The sequence below is a fragment of the Sugiyamaella lignohabitans genome, chromosome A (genome assembly GCF_001640025.1).
Source record: "Sugiyamaella lignohabitans strain CBS 10342 chromosome A, complete sequence".
NCBI lineage: Eukaryota > Fungi > Ascomycota > Dipodascomycetes > Dipodascales > Trichomonascaceae > Sugiyamaella > Sugiyamaella lignohabitans.
Genome location: NC_031672.1, coordinates 1297860 through 1312532, shown reverse-complemented (window position 1 = coordinate 1312532; position 14673 = coordinate 1297860). Strand labels below are relative to the sequence as shown.

The window sequence follows — 14673 nt, the reverse complement described above, 5'->3', positions numbered from 1 at the left end:
ATAGTGTAGTGGAGGAAGTGAAGTTCGAGGATCAGAGGCTGATTCGGTGAATAAATATTTCACTGCACGAGAGTCACGAGGTAGGTAACAAATTATATCATAGTTTGATTATACTGGGAGGCATTTATTGCATTTATGTCCTTTATAAGAATAACAAGACTAAGAATAAGAAAGTAGTAGACGCATGAGCGGTTATATAAATATTGAAATAAGAGACGGAAATTGCACGAGCTACGGATGTTGTATGATACTGGAGACAGACTGACCGACGACCGAAAAACCGACTGATATGCAGTACGGCAGTTCAGTAGAGCTGAAAGACATGAACTAACAAAAACAAAAAAAAAACAGCCGATACTCGTCGATTAGCGAGTGCCACTGCAACTTTATTTGGAGAGCTCATTGACCTTGTCCTTGGCCTCTTGTTCGGCCTTGGCAATCTGCTCGTTCAAAGCCTTGGCATCGACATTGCGAACCTGCGAGAATTCCTTGATATCATCGGCATTCTTAGGAAGGTGGATACCAGGTTGACCTTGGCTGTGTTGCTTGCCCTCGGCATGGTCGTCTTTAGGTAAAACGGTAGTAGCGAAATTGTTGTTAGCCTCAGACATTGTAAATGTGATAGGTCGTCGTTTGACTGGTGGTGGTGCTGCTGCTGCTTGTAAAGATAAAGAAAGTGTTTTAATTGTATGAATTGGAGACAAAAAAAGTCCAAAAATTCAAAAAGAAAACCAAAAAAACCAAAAACCAAAACCAAAAACTGTGTATTTATCAGTCTCAAGTCCAGATATTGCGAATGTCAAGAACAAGAATTTATGTGGCAAGTGAACCTTCTTTATACATTGCCCCAAAGGCGTCAGGGCAAGGGTCTGAAGCAAAGCAAAGTAGGCAGACCCTGTCCACCATTCCCGCTCTCAACCCCCTCATTCTGACCCCAAACCCACCAAAACACCAGTTCAATCCACTCCTCTGGACCTCTAATTCCTCATCTGTGTCAAAAACCCAGCATTTCTCCGTCCCTGGCCCGCCACAGGGGGACCGTGTGACCTCCCAGCAGCAGTCCCCTCGCCGCATGGCCCCACTTGATTATGCACAGATACCCGCGATTGCGTTATCTTATCACAAACCCCAACCCGTCAAAAATTCAGGGGGATTCAGGGGGTGGTGCCTCCGGCGGCTGGGGCTCCGCCCCAGACCCCGCTGCTCCTCTCGCTGCGCTCGAGTCGGGGCGTGGGCGGTGCCAGCAAATTCCTGCGAAGCAGGAGCTACGGGGTCTGGGGCAGAGCCCCAGCCGCCGGAGGCAGATGACCCATCCGATGCGAAGCAGGAGCCACAAGGTATGAGGCAGCGCCTCAGTGTCACGATTCCAGCTTCCCAATAGCTTATCCGTTATCTTCCGACCTCTACCGACTACCTCCGCATGTCAGCCGTCTTCCTGCCTCTTCAACATCACTCCAAATGCATACTTCTGCATCTCATGTCGTCTTCCCCGACTTATCTCTCTATAACTTCTCCTTGATAAGTTTCATGTTGACGCTAATGTCGTCTGCTCCACTTCCTTCGTTCCCAGTTTGTCTTGGCTCGTTTCACACTCGCCTCTCCTTGGTCATTTGACCTATGTTTTGTTTCATCTAATAATTTCGCCTCATTCTCTTTTCTTTATTTTCTTCTCAAAGATTCATTTCTACTTTTTCATCTTGTTCTCAATTATTATATAAAGGGTACTATTTTGCTCTTTCAATTAGTTTTATTCTTTAGATATTAAAACATCTGTTACTAATATTAATCCTTATTCAAACCTCCTTCAAGTGCGAGTACTCCCAGAACTTAACCGACTTTCATACAACTTTACCTTACAGTAAGTGTATATGACTCTTAAGGTTAACCTGGTTATTCTGATAATTCTTATCTTTAGATAACGGTTTCGCATGCCACATGGATAAAGTATTGCGAATATCTCGGACATGAAACAGCCGGCATCTTCGGAAGCCTCACCTGACAATCATGTTTTAATATCGCGCAACCATTATCTTAAGATAAGAATTATCAGAATAACCAGGTTAACCTTTAAGATTCATATACACTTACTGTAAGATAAAGTTGTATGAAAGTCGGCTAAGTTCTGGGAGTAGTCGCACTTGAAAGAGATTGAATAAGGATCAATTAATAACAGTAACAGATTATCAAAAACTTACTCGTTAATTTATCATTCAACATTTTACTTGATTCAAAATCATGATCATTGCACTATATTTGTTGCTGACAGCAATCCCGATATGTTTATGTAACACGTTCAACTATACTGCTCTTGACACCGCATTGGATTGTATCCGAGCCATCGATCACGAATTTTACTTCTTCATGCCTGCTGAGTACAGCTTATTCACTGTTGCCAATGTATCAGGCTATTATTTTAATGAAACCGTTTACCGACAGTTGTACCCGTGTTTGATGAACTTAGCTAATTACATGGTACCAGCAGTTTCATTTGACGGTTATGAAATGCGAGGTAGATTACTAATGTCAGGTGTAATTGACAGAAATCTTACAGCTCATATTCTAGTTAGCGCTGGAATGGACACATGGCCTATTGTTCCTACTACAACAACAAACAGCACCGATCAGGATCACATATCTACATCTACACCTAATCTCGTACGTCAGAACATTAATAACTTGGTTCTTAGAGTGCAGCCGTGGGACACTGATAAACAAATGTAAGCAATAACATGGTAGTTAGTATGCCATGATATTACAGGATGAATACTAATATGATATATTGGGCTAATATAGGCTATTGGTTTCTTAGTCACATATACCGCTCAAACTATTGTTAATACCTGACTTAACAGCGAAGATTTATACACTAACGTATTGGTGATACTTCTATAGTAGAACATATGTTATAACATCAATTTTAGCAGTTTGCATCTTGGCACGCAGCAGACCAAGAGTAAAGTGCCCTAAAGTAACACTGAGACCTCATCCATGTCCTACAAAGACCGAAGAATAGCTGTTTTGCTGACATGAATGATGAGGGTATGGTATCACCGTCATGCCGGTACAGCATTGGTCATTCCCGAATTGAAAGGCATTGTACGCAGAATTAACGTTGTTAAATCCTCCCGTGAGACATGTAATTAGGTCTGAACTCTTACAGTCGCCTGCATCGTTCACATAGGCAGAGTAGTAATTGCGCACAGCTGCATCGATAGTGCCAGCAACAGTAAGAAGATCAGAAGTTACATTATTACCACTACATGACCCTAATGGTTCCACGTTTAAACCACTTGAGATCAACGAGTGAGCAGTAACTGTATCGTCTAGAACGCCTTCCACTCTTAGCTCTAATTCCAATTCATTTCCATTATGAGATACTCCAGGCGTGATATAATCAGGCAAGGGTAAATCTCGTCGTAAACTTCATGATAAAATTCAGGGGGATTCAGGGGGTGGTGCCTCCGGCGGCTGGGGCTCCGCCCCAGACCCCGCTGCTCCTCTCGCTGCGCTCGAGTCGGGGCGTGGGCGGTGCCAGCAAACTCCTGCGAAGCAGGAGCTACGAGGTCTGGGGCAGAGCCCCAGCCGCCGGAGGCAGATGACCCGTCTCGTTTTCTGGTTGCCAAGAGAAACTCCGGTAGGGACAGGGATTGTGACTTTGCTGATGCCAACGAATATAACTATCCAGCATAAGCCCGTGTCCAACCAGTCAATTCCACAGACAAAATGTAGGCATCTATTGTCAACCTGATATTGCTTTCAGATATTGCTATAAATAAATGAGCTCGTTTATAAGTTACCAAAGAAGGTGATACAGGGTTTCAGCAACTCCTGCGAAGCAGGAGCTACGGGGTCTGGGGCAGAGCCCCAGCCGCCGGAGGCAGATGACCCATCCGATGCGAAGCAGGAGCCACAAGGTATTAGGCAGTGCCTCAGCTGCCAGGATGTTTTACCAGACTGGGACGACCCCCAGTATGGACAGGGATTATGGAGAGCTTCAACGAATATAAATATCCAAGTTGGTTCCCATATCCAAGTTGACCCCCCACTTTCAGCATTGTCAAATCATCTGTTCTTCCTATCATATTTGTGGATGACTGCTGCCAGTTATTGCTATAAATAAATGAGCTTCTTAATTATAAATAAAAATGACGGGTGGGACGAGGTCCCACAACTCCTGCGAAGCAGGAGCTACGGGGTCTGGGGCAGAGCCCCAGCCGCCGGAGGCGGACACATCCGGTGTGAAGCAGGAGTCGAGAGGTCGGAGGCTGCAGCCCAGCTGCCGGGGTGTTAATTACCAGACCCTTTTCTCCTGGGCCGGGAGAACCTCCGGTATGAACAGAGATTATGAGACTGCTTCCACGAATAAAAATATCCACCTCACTCCCGTCCTTCCAGCTCATTAATTGGAAGACCCTTCGCATCCCAAGGGTTCGTGATTTATCTCTCACCAATGTCCTTCAAGATTTCTATGAATAAATGAACTTGTAAATATCTTAGAAGCCAGTGGAGCTAAGATGTCCCAGAAACTCCTGCGAAGCAGGAGCACCAGGTCCGGCGGGGGTGTGCCTCCGGCGGCTGGGGCTCCGCCCCAGACCCTGGTTGCTCCTCTCGCTTCGCTCGAGTCGGGCGTGGGGTACCGTGGTTACTGAAAAACAGGAGATGGGTGGGTTCAGGGAAGAATAAGGGAGTTTCAGGGGTCTGGAGCGGACTCCCAGCCGCTGGAGGCTATGTCCCCACTCCATTTGCTGCCGGGAGTGGACGTCGTGAACTAATAGCAGTGTCTGTGACCAAATTTGTGACGAGAAACCAGAGAGGCTGGCTGTTTATTGGGGAAGTTCTTTGCACATCAACAGGCTCCGGACCAGACGTTTCAGACCACTAGTGGACCTGGCTAATCCCTGTTGCAGAACATGAAACAGCGACCAGCTACCGAATTCACGGAAATTTTACGGCCAGCACTGCCTCCCGCGGCTGGGGCTCCGCCCCAGACCCCGCTGCTCCTCTCGCTTCGCTCGAGTCGGGATGGAGACGCTGGGTGGAGGTGTTTGAGGCCCTCCTACCATTGGTCGATTGGCTTACCAGAGATTTGAGGCGTCTGCGAGTTTGGCAGGTGTAAAAACTATTTCAAAAATAGGGACTGTGGGAATGGAGATATATATGAGATCTTTTCGAAAATAGCCACTGATACTGACCCGATGGACCCTGAAATTCCAGGGAGCATTCTCAGTAGTTTTAAGCACAAACTGAACCCACCGTCTACCGAGCCGGTCCAAGAGGCTCGCAAAGCGAGCCACAACGGGGTCTGGGGCAGCGCCCCAGCCGCCGGAGGCACGAAATCGACCCGACAGGTAGTTTGATGGTCGTAACAGGAAAATTCAGGGGGTATATGTATGCAGGACCCTGCACCGGTGTGCATAGTCCGATATGTACATAAATACTCTCTAAGCAAACAGGCTGCAGTTGCCCCCTGATCTCTATCAGGTATCGCAGATAACAGAAACAAGGTCAATCACGACTATACAGCAGGAAGAGACCAGGCTCTGAATCACAATGGGTGGCCAGCTGTCGCTAATTGCGCCTCAGGCCAGCACAGTAGCCATCGATGCGTATGTGGCGGAGCTGGAAGATGTCCAATTTGAGAGTAACATTGGCAACGCCCGGTTTCTGAAGACCGTCAAGGGCCAGCATGCGGACGGGCTCATGGTTGTCAAAGTGTTTATCAGGCCACTTTCTGGCATTGATCTGACTACTCCCTACACAAGATTGAAAAGTATGTGTTATACAGATAAGATATTGGAGATTTTTGGGAGCAAGAGGTGGAAACTAACAGTTTGCAGTCTTGGAAAAGGGACTCGAGAAGGCTACCAATGTCGCACCGTACTGTCGAATCAGAGAGACAGACCGAGCAGGATATCTGGTTCGCCAATATTTTAAATCGAATCTATACGACCGAATCAGGTAAGTCACGAAATCCCAAGTGTTGACGTTTTGTATCACGTTTTCTGGTGCTACTGCCCCCACGCCCGACTCGAGCGAAGCGAGAGGAGCAGCGGGGTCTGGGGCGGAGCCCCAGCCGCCGGAGGCAGTCTGTTACACGAGTAGAAACTAACAGAGTAGTACACGACCGTTTCTGGAGAATATAGAGAAGTTGTGGATCACGTATCAGCTGCTGCGAGGACTGAAGTCGTGCCATGAGAATGGGGTGTTTCATGGGGATGTGAAGTCGGAGAATGTGCTTGTGACGTCGTGGAACTGGGTGTATCTGTCAGATTTTGCGCCTTTTAAACCGGTGTTTTTACCGGAAGACGACCCTTCGCAGTTTTCGTTTTATTTTGATACGTCTCAGCGACGGTCTTGCTATGTGGCTCCGGAACGGTTTATGGCTAATGTGGCCAGTGCCGAGGGGTCGTTGACGCAAGAAATGGATATTTTCTCGTTGGGATGTGTGATTGCAGAGATTTTTCTAGAGGGAGCTTCGATATTTACATTGGCTCAGTTATTTAAGTACAAGAAAGGGGAGTATAAACCGCCTTTGGGGGATATTGAGGATGAGTCGATTAGGAGTCTTGTAATGAGTATGATCAGCTTAGATCCTGCTGAGAGATTGTCAGCAGATGAGTATTTGAACCAGTGGACGGATAAGGCGTTTCCGAAATATTTTGAGTTTTTGCATGAGTATATTGAGAATATATCACGGCCTCTTCAGAGTGTGGGGAATACTGAGAGAGCGAGGCATGTCGAGTCGGATCAGCGTATTGAGATGATTTGGAAGAATTATCGACGGATTTCACGGGAGCTAGGGTTGGTAGTAGACGATAGTGAATTGGATGGACCGGGACATGTTCGTAGTGGGAATGAAGAAAAGGGTGAAAAGAACGGGTATATCAGGGGAGAATATGGCGATGTGGACTTGACGTTTACTTCGACGGTGGGTGGAGATGTGATTCCAGTGTGTTTGGATTTGCCTGGTATGGATAATTGGATCCCGAAGAAGAAGAAAACTTTACCAGGTGACCATGACGACGGTGCGCTGATTGTAGTGGCAGTTGTTTGTTCGGCGATTCGTAATACCCTGAGATCGTCTTCGAAAATTAAAGCATGTGATTTGCTGTTAGCATTAGGAGAGCAAATCCACGATGAAGCGAAATTAGACCGCTGTTTGCCCTATTTGATGTCGCTGTTAGATGATACGTCGGATAATGTTCAAGTTGCTGCATTGAGAAGTTTGACCCAGCTGCTGACACTTGTTGGGGCAATAACGCCAATTAATGACAAGATCTTTCCCGAGTATATATTTCCCCGGTTGACGCTGTTGCTACAGGATAGATCTTCAGTTGTAGTGAGAGCAGCATATGCCGCCTGTTTACCGACACTGGCACAAATTGCATCGAGGTTTCTGGATATGGGCCAGATCCTTCAGACAACAGGAATAATGAGTGAAAAGGATCCGGACATTGAAAATGGAGCGGTGATTACAGAAGACGACCGAAAGAGAGCATATGATGTGATTAAACAGGATCTGTCTTTAGTTATAGAAGAGCATGCTCGATCGCTGTTGACAGATCATAACCCGGATATTCGAAGAGCATTGCTACGACACATTGTTCCACTGTGTTTATTTTTGGGTCGACAAAAGACAAACGATGTGATTTTGAGTCATGCAATCACGTATTTGAACGACAGTGATGCCCAGTTGCGAATGCAGCTGTTTGACAGTGTAGTAGGCATTGCCCCGTATGTCGGGTCAGTCAGCTTGAAGGAGTATGTGACACCATTAATGATGCAAAGTCTGACAGACAGTGAAGAACTGGTGGTTAACAAGGTAGTTCAAGCGTTTACAGCACTTGCAGGGCTTGGGCTGTTGGAGATGTCGTATATCTGGGAATTACTGCGGGCCTGTGCAAAGTTCATGGTGCATCCGAATAACTGGATTCGTAACTCGACATTTTGTTTATTTGCATCTTCCACGCGCTGGATGAGCCCAGCTCAGATCTATTCGATGCTGTGGCCAATTCTACAACCGTTTATGGAAGGAGATATTAATGATTTTTCAGTGGCTAGTCTGAGTATCCACGCCAAACCTCCTCTGCCACGAGAGATATATAATTTGACTGCCACGTGGGCGACAAAAGCCCAGAAATCGATTTTCTGGAAAACAGAAGCATCACATAACAAGTCGACAAAAAGAGACAAGACGATTGATCTTTCTAATGAAAAGAACCGCAGTAGCAAACCCAAGAATTTGAGGGCTACTGCTGAAGATGAACAATGGCTGACGAGACTTCGTGTAATCGGAATGAAAGAGAGCCAACTCTGGATGCTGGCTTTGTATAAAGAATACATTTTCCGAGTATTCAGATCACGATCTCGACGAGTCGATGAACGTCACTCTCCCACTGGAGGTGACAATACAAGCCCCTTTATCAAAATGCAGGATTTAGGTATACTACCGCAAAATGTGTTTTTCGATACAACTCCTATTGACGATGGGTTTAGTGATTTGTTGTCATCGTCAGCCATCAAGGGGCGAATTAATAGCAAGACCTCGTCTCCAGTATTTGTCGATGAGCATTTTGAAGCCACAAGACTGTTAGCAGCTGATGTTGATGAAACTGATAGTGCAGGGGGGTCAGGGAGACTTGGAGGAAGTAACAGTGACTCGAAATGGCGAGAACTGATAATGGCCCATCCAGTAACTGGAACTGTGTTTACCGATGTGTATGGAGAACTGGATTCACAACTGCGTGACTCACAGCTTTTAGATGGTGGTAGCGGTATCACCCCATCTAAGGAGACTCTGAAATATTCGAGTTACACTGGAGATGATCCGTATATCTGGAGAATGCTGGGATCTGTTTATAAAGACAGTGTGACATTTGAATCACCAGAGTTTGGCCCTCGCTGCTCTCCATATACAGGTAGTATGAAACCAGAAAACATCACTAAAAAGCGTAAAGGGAAGATGGGGATTTTGGCAGCGAATTATGAAGAACACGCAGGACCAGTTAATGCTATTGCAGTCGCACCTGACCACAGTTTCTTCGTGACTGGATCTGACGATGGAACAGTGAAAATTTGGGATAGTTTTCGACTCGAAAAGAATGTCATTAACCGAGCAGCCAAGACAGTTCATTTCAAAGCCGAGCAGGAGAAACCAAACCAAGTCAAATGTATCTGTTTTATTGAAAACACTTATTCACTTGCCTGTGGAACTACTGATGGAAGTGTGAATCTCATTCGAGTAGAAACGGTCAACCAAAGCTCCTCGTTGTCTGGACCACGATACAAACCAGTAGTCAAACTGAACGGGTTCAAATTGAACAGCGGTGAATACGCCATAGCTCTTAGTCATGGCCAAACCAGTTCATCATCTTTATTATATGTTCTAACCACTGATTCTCGTATTGTGGTATTTGACTTGATTGCGAAGAAACAAGTGGCTGTTATGGAGAACCCGTCTAGTCATGGCATACCGACGTGTTTCGTGCTGGATAAACACAAAAACTGGGTTCTAGTAGGCACCTCTCGAGGTATCCTTGACCTGTGGGACACCCGATTCCAAGTACACATCCGGTCCTGGGGTATTCCAGGCGGCCAGCCCATAAACTCTCTATCCCTTTACATGAATCCAAAAGCAGAGGGCAAATGGGTATGTGTTTCTGGTGGTACCAAAGAATGCGAGATCACTGTATGGGACATTGAAACCGTCCAGTGTCGAGAAATATATCGAACTACACCTCAACTAAGCTCGCATCGTCACCGTCATGGGGAATCCTCCTCGAGACGAGAACCAACTCCTACTGCCAACTATTCACCAGTTGATGTGGACAAGAGCATGGTCAATGGCAATAATAATGGACCACCAACTTTATCCATTTTACTCTCGCAACTAAAACTACAAACAGACCAGGAAGAGCAGCGACACAACGACGACACCCAGACCGAACGTCCATCGCAACACGACGAACCACCCCGAGCAGATTCTATCCTCTCACTCTCCTCTGGCTACAGTATCGACCATACCGCAACTGGACCCAACCGTCGAGGATACCTTTTATCTGGTGGTACTGACCGAATTGTGCGATTCTGGGATCTCAACGCCCTTGACCACTCAACAATTATCAGCGGAATCAAAGCCGAAGCCACCTACCAACCGTCATACGTCCTCTCATACCCCGAGCCGAACACTCGGCTTGTCACCGAACGGCTCGTATCCTCCGTCTCCTCGTCATCCAGCCAGTCTCACAAATCATCGTCATCCAAAAAACCGTCCAAATCCGACCGACCACCTCGATCCACCATAATCGCATGCGAACAGCTCGACCTTAGCCGGAACCACCAATCCTCGGTCTTGGCCGTCGCTCTTCTCCTCAAACCCTTCGAAATGGTCGTCTCGGCCGACCGACTCGGTACCATCAAAGTATATATTTAGCTACACGAATTCACGACTTATGACCCGGGTGCCACGTTGCCTCCGGCGGCTGGGGCTCCGCCCCAGACCCTGGTTGCTCCTCTCGCTTCGCTCGAGTCGGGCTCGGGGGTTCCTGGCTGAGTGTCCTCTTATAGGGATGCACATGTTCGTGGTGAGCTGATATAAGGAAGTGTGAGAAGAGCTCTGGTACCTTAAACCGAGCAATAAACCACTCGAATTCCTCCATTAACCCCAACTAGTAAACTCCGGGGCCCACAAGCCCGACTCGAGCGAAGCGAGAGGAGCAACCAGGGTCTGGGGCGGAGCCCCAGCCGCCGGAGGCAGAACTCCGTCCGAGCGGCTCGCGCGGCGTCAGGTTTCGGTTATGCCAGAGACCCTGGTGAAGTGGAGTGGTTGGAGAGACATACACCGGGACAGGGTCGTTTGAGTATGGACGCGAGTTATTTGACGGCAGGGACTGGTCAGGGCGCGAATATTTCGCGGCGGCTGTCAATGGCCAAGCCCCGGAGTGCTCGGAAGGAGTCGAATATGGACAGTCTGCTGGAGGAGGTGGGCGTTCACTTTCGGGAGCTGCTTCAGGAGAATGCCAATACTCTGGAGACGGCATTGGCGCTGATGGATACCAGTTCCATTGGTAAAGCCCGGTTTCATGACGAGTTTGACTCAGTTAAAGAGGCATTGCAGAATGCGCTCAAGAGTCACGTTGATGGTAGGTTTTTGTTGAGAGGGAGATTGTGTAGTGGATTGAAGGGGGTTGAGATGAATTGGAGGGATGGGTTCTAACAGGATTATAGCTAATTATCAGGGTTTCAACAGCTCAATTGGTTCGTACCGGACGATTGTACAGAGTGTGACCAATTCGCAGAACAACATCGACTCGACGAAACAGCTGATTCTCAAGGCCAGACAGGATCTTTCTACGAGAAGACCGATATTAAAAGAGTTGCGAGCCAGTTCGTTGAAATACGATCATATGATCAAGATTCTTGATCTGATCGAAGAATTGAGGTCTGTTCCGGATAGACTCGAGCTTGAGATTGCACAGAAACAGTTTCTGTCTGCTCATGACACGCTATCAACTGCACTGAGGACAATTGATAATGAAGATCTGGCTAAAGTTGGCGGTTTACAGCCATTACAAGCATACTTGTCGTCTCAGGAATCGTCGTTATTTAGCATTCTGATTGAAGAGCTGTCAAATCATCTATATTTGAAATCACCATATTGTGACACCAGATGGAGCTCATACTCTCAAGGTGGAGATCAAGTGTCAAGTATTGAGCAGTTAATAGAAGATAAAGTCAAGTTTGATATGAGTGAAGAGTCGTTGTCATTTTCAGGATCGGCTTTATTGGATGAATTTCTCAGTAATTTTGATAGGACGACACAGTTGTCGGCAGAGAACCAGATTAGTGAGGTAGGTTCTTTCAACTATATCCGGTTGGTTGTGGAGACTTTGGGTCGTTTGAATAAACTGCCAAATGCATTTGATTTGCTACATCAACGACTGCCATTAGAATTGAGTAAAGTCATTGATAAGACGGTGTCTGAAGTGCGCCAAGGTGCTCCTAAGAGTCTTATTTTGGAAGATACACCAGAGGGATTTGACGACGACCCTAGGGTTGTGGCCAATGGAGGTACATTACAAACTGGTCAGGTTCTTGTAGGTGCTACTAGAAGTCGAAGTAGTACAACTTCTGGGGCAACTAGTGTGGTGAATGGTTCCAGTGCTGGAGGTGCCAGTAATAGACTCAGTGCAGCCAGCAAAGATGGTTCTGGAACCGTGGTTGGAGGGGCTGCTGAGTTGTTTTCTGAGCTGGAAAACCCTCAAATTGAAGCCCGTCTGGCTGTTCTTAAAGATTTGGCATGGACATTATACTCGAAGTTTATAGCTATTTTACAAGGACACCGTGTTGTGTATGAAGTTGTGGCAGCTATTTCAAGCAGATTATCTGGACAGGGCCAAAGTGCACTGCTCAGTTATGACTATTTTGCAGTTGTTAGCAGCATAGAAACCGAGATCATTCAACTAATGAAGGCATATATCACAACAAAACGAACCATTCGACCGGATACACCTAAAGCACCACCAACTTTCAAAAGACAAATGTCGATTTTCAAGTCACAACAAAAAACCCGATCAGTTTTCAAGTTTGCCAGTTCGGATATTGATAATTTTGAGATCAAAGAGCAATATGATCTTTTGAAAAAGAAACTAGAAAACACCGTTCCTGGCCTTGTTCTTAACGATACTGGAAACAACCTAAGTCTGAAACAAGCCGTTATGCCATATGCTCCTACCGACAAAACCCTGAACCATTCATTACTGATTGCTCCAAATGTGCTAAATGTACGGGCACTGTTAGAACCAACAGTAGTATTCCTTCAAAGGGCAAAGGTAGTCCATCCATATGCTGACAGAAAACAACAGCAAGCGCTGAATAAATCATCCACTCGTCTTTTGGACGATTTCTTGACCAACTCGTATCTTCCCCAGCTTGAAAACTCGCTTCTAAGTTCATTCCAAAACATCATGCTTGACCCCCTGTCAACACAAATCGACCCCCACTGGTCTAAGGTAGCTAAAAGACCGGTATTACAAGGAGCTATTTCATTTATTAGACTGATTAAAATGACCTGTAAACTGCTCAACACAGGATACATGTACAGAGAGAAATATGCTTCACTGATCATTTCTGCGATTGGGTGGTTGACCAATTTCTATACCAGTCGTTATAACGAGTTTGTCGAGGGTCATTATGAAGAAGTGCCAGCCGGAACCAACGTAGTTCCAAAGAAAATGGCTGCTGAGCTAGCTAACGACGCTGTTGCAAGGAATCTGGCGTTGACTATTATGCATTCGGTGCCTCATACCGATGAATCAGAGCAGAGCATTGCCGATGAAATCGGAGTGTTTTTAAGACGGAGAATTAGTCAGACAAGTACTGATGACAGAACAAGGCGTCGGGTGATGCAGAACGACCTACTTGAGATTGAAAGTTATCGATTCCTATCCGTAATGACAACGAGTATTAGATGGATTGTACTAGAGCTGGAAAAAATGCGTAAAGTGACTGATGTTGAGACCGATCCCGAAAACGAAGACGGCGATGGACTGGACTCCAGTGCTACTTTGCAAGCACGGATCAAGAAGAGATGGACTCTACTGGAAGCCAACCACGTTGGTCAGTCGTTTAGTGACGATACCGAGTATCTCACTTTGGCAGGAAAATCAGTTCAAGATTTCGACAACTCCATCTCTGCCCTTGGTACCCTGGCCGAAACATGTGTAGTTACTCTACGGTTTGATCTGCGATTCCGGTCGGTTTACTTCATTGATCGAACGATGGTCGAAGGTGACTATTACCTGGAATCCGATGTCGAAGAACGGGATGCCTTTATTGGCCTTCTCGATACCAGTATTGTCAGCTGCGACGAAGCAATTGGCGAAGCACTCGTACGAAAAGACCGTGATGCCGTTATCAGAGGGCTTGCTAAAACATTGAACGCTCTGCTCATATATGGAGCAGACAGCCTGCGCAAAATCAACAGCAACGGCGTGAACAAGATGTACTGCAACATCCTCGTCCTCCAGCAGATGCTGAAATCAGTGGCTGTCGACCCGAAAGACGTTGATTTCTCGTTGGCCATGGAATTCTACGGCCATCTCAACCAGTCACCAGGCGTTCTCATTGAGCGACTGCGCAAAAACGACACCAACATCGGCTCCGACGAGGCCAAAATCATCTGCCGTCTCCTCCACAATGACATCATTTACAAGCACGAGCAAGCCAGTCGTCGCGAAGCTGCCAGCCAGGCCAAACGACAAATGGACGCCCAAATCAAGGAGATCCACCAGATCTTCTGGGGATCAGACCGCATCGCCGTCAAAGAGTAGCCACCTGGGAATCTTTCTAGTTATTTATTGTATCTTTTCACGACCGCCATCCTCTGCCTCCGGCGGCTGGGGCTCCGCCCCAGACCCCGTGGCTCCTCTCGCTTCGCTCGAGTCGGGCATCGGGGTCCCTGTTTCGCGGGGCTCGCAAAACTCGGATTTCTGGGGATAAAAAAATCCCGACTATTTTTTCATTTGTCTGGCACCCCCGATGCCCGACTCGAGCGAAGCGAGAGGAGCCACGGGGTCTGGGGCAGAGCCCCAGCCGCCGGAGGCAGGGGACCCTGGCGAAGATACAGTCACGTGAACGGTTTGTTTATTTTATTGCATGCTGCAGCTGAAGAAG

General features: G+C 46.9%; 3 protein-coding genes across 3 annotated transcripts; 2 read left to right on the top strand and 1 right to left on the bottom strand.

Annotated features, from left to right (window-relative positions):
• Positions 1-386: 386 nt before the first annotated feature.
• AWJ20_408 (GTP-binding protein) lies at positions 387-611 on the bottom strand (the record flags this gene model as incomplete). Its single annotated transcript, XM_018881133.1, has 1 exon — positions 387-611. One exon carries the CDS (start codon positions 609-611, stop codon positions 387-389), a length of 225 nt encoding a protein of 74 aa, XP_018734647.1.
• A 5768-nt stretch (positions 612-6379) lies between these two features.
• On the top strand, positions 6380-10432 carry VPS15 (ubiquitin-binding serine/threonine protein kinase VPS15; the record flags this gene model as incomplete). Its single annotated transcript, XM_018881122.1, has 1 exon — positions 6380-10432. The coding sequence occupies one exon, from the start codon at positions 6380-6382 to the stop codon at positions 10430-10432; it is 4053 nt and encodes a 1350-aa protein (XP_018734646.1).
• A 772-nt stretch (positions 10433-11204) lies between these two features.
• SEC8 (Sec8p) lies at positions 11205-14330 on the top strand (the record flags this gene model as incomplete). Its single annotated transcript, XM_018881111.1, has 1 exon — positions 11205-14330. One exon carries the CDS (start codon positions 11205-11207, stop codon positions 14328-14330), a length of 3126 nt encoding a protein of 1041 aa, XP_018734645.1.
• Positions 14331-14673: the final 343 nt, after the last annotated feature.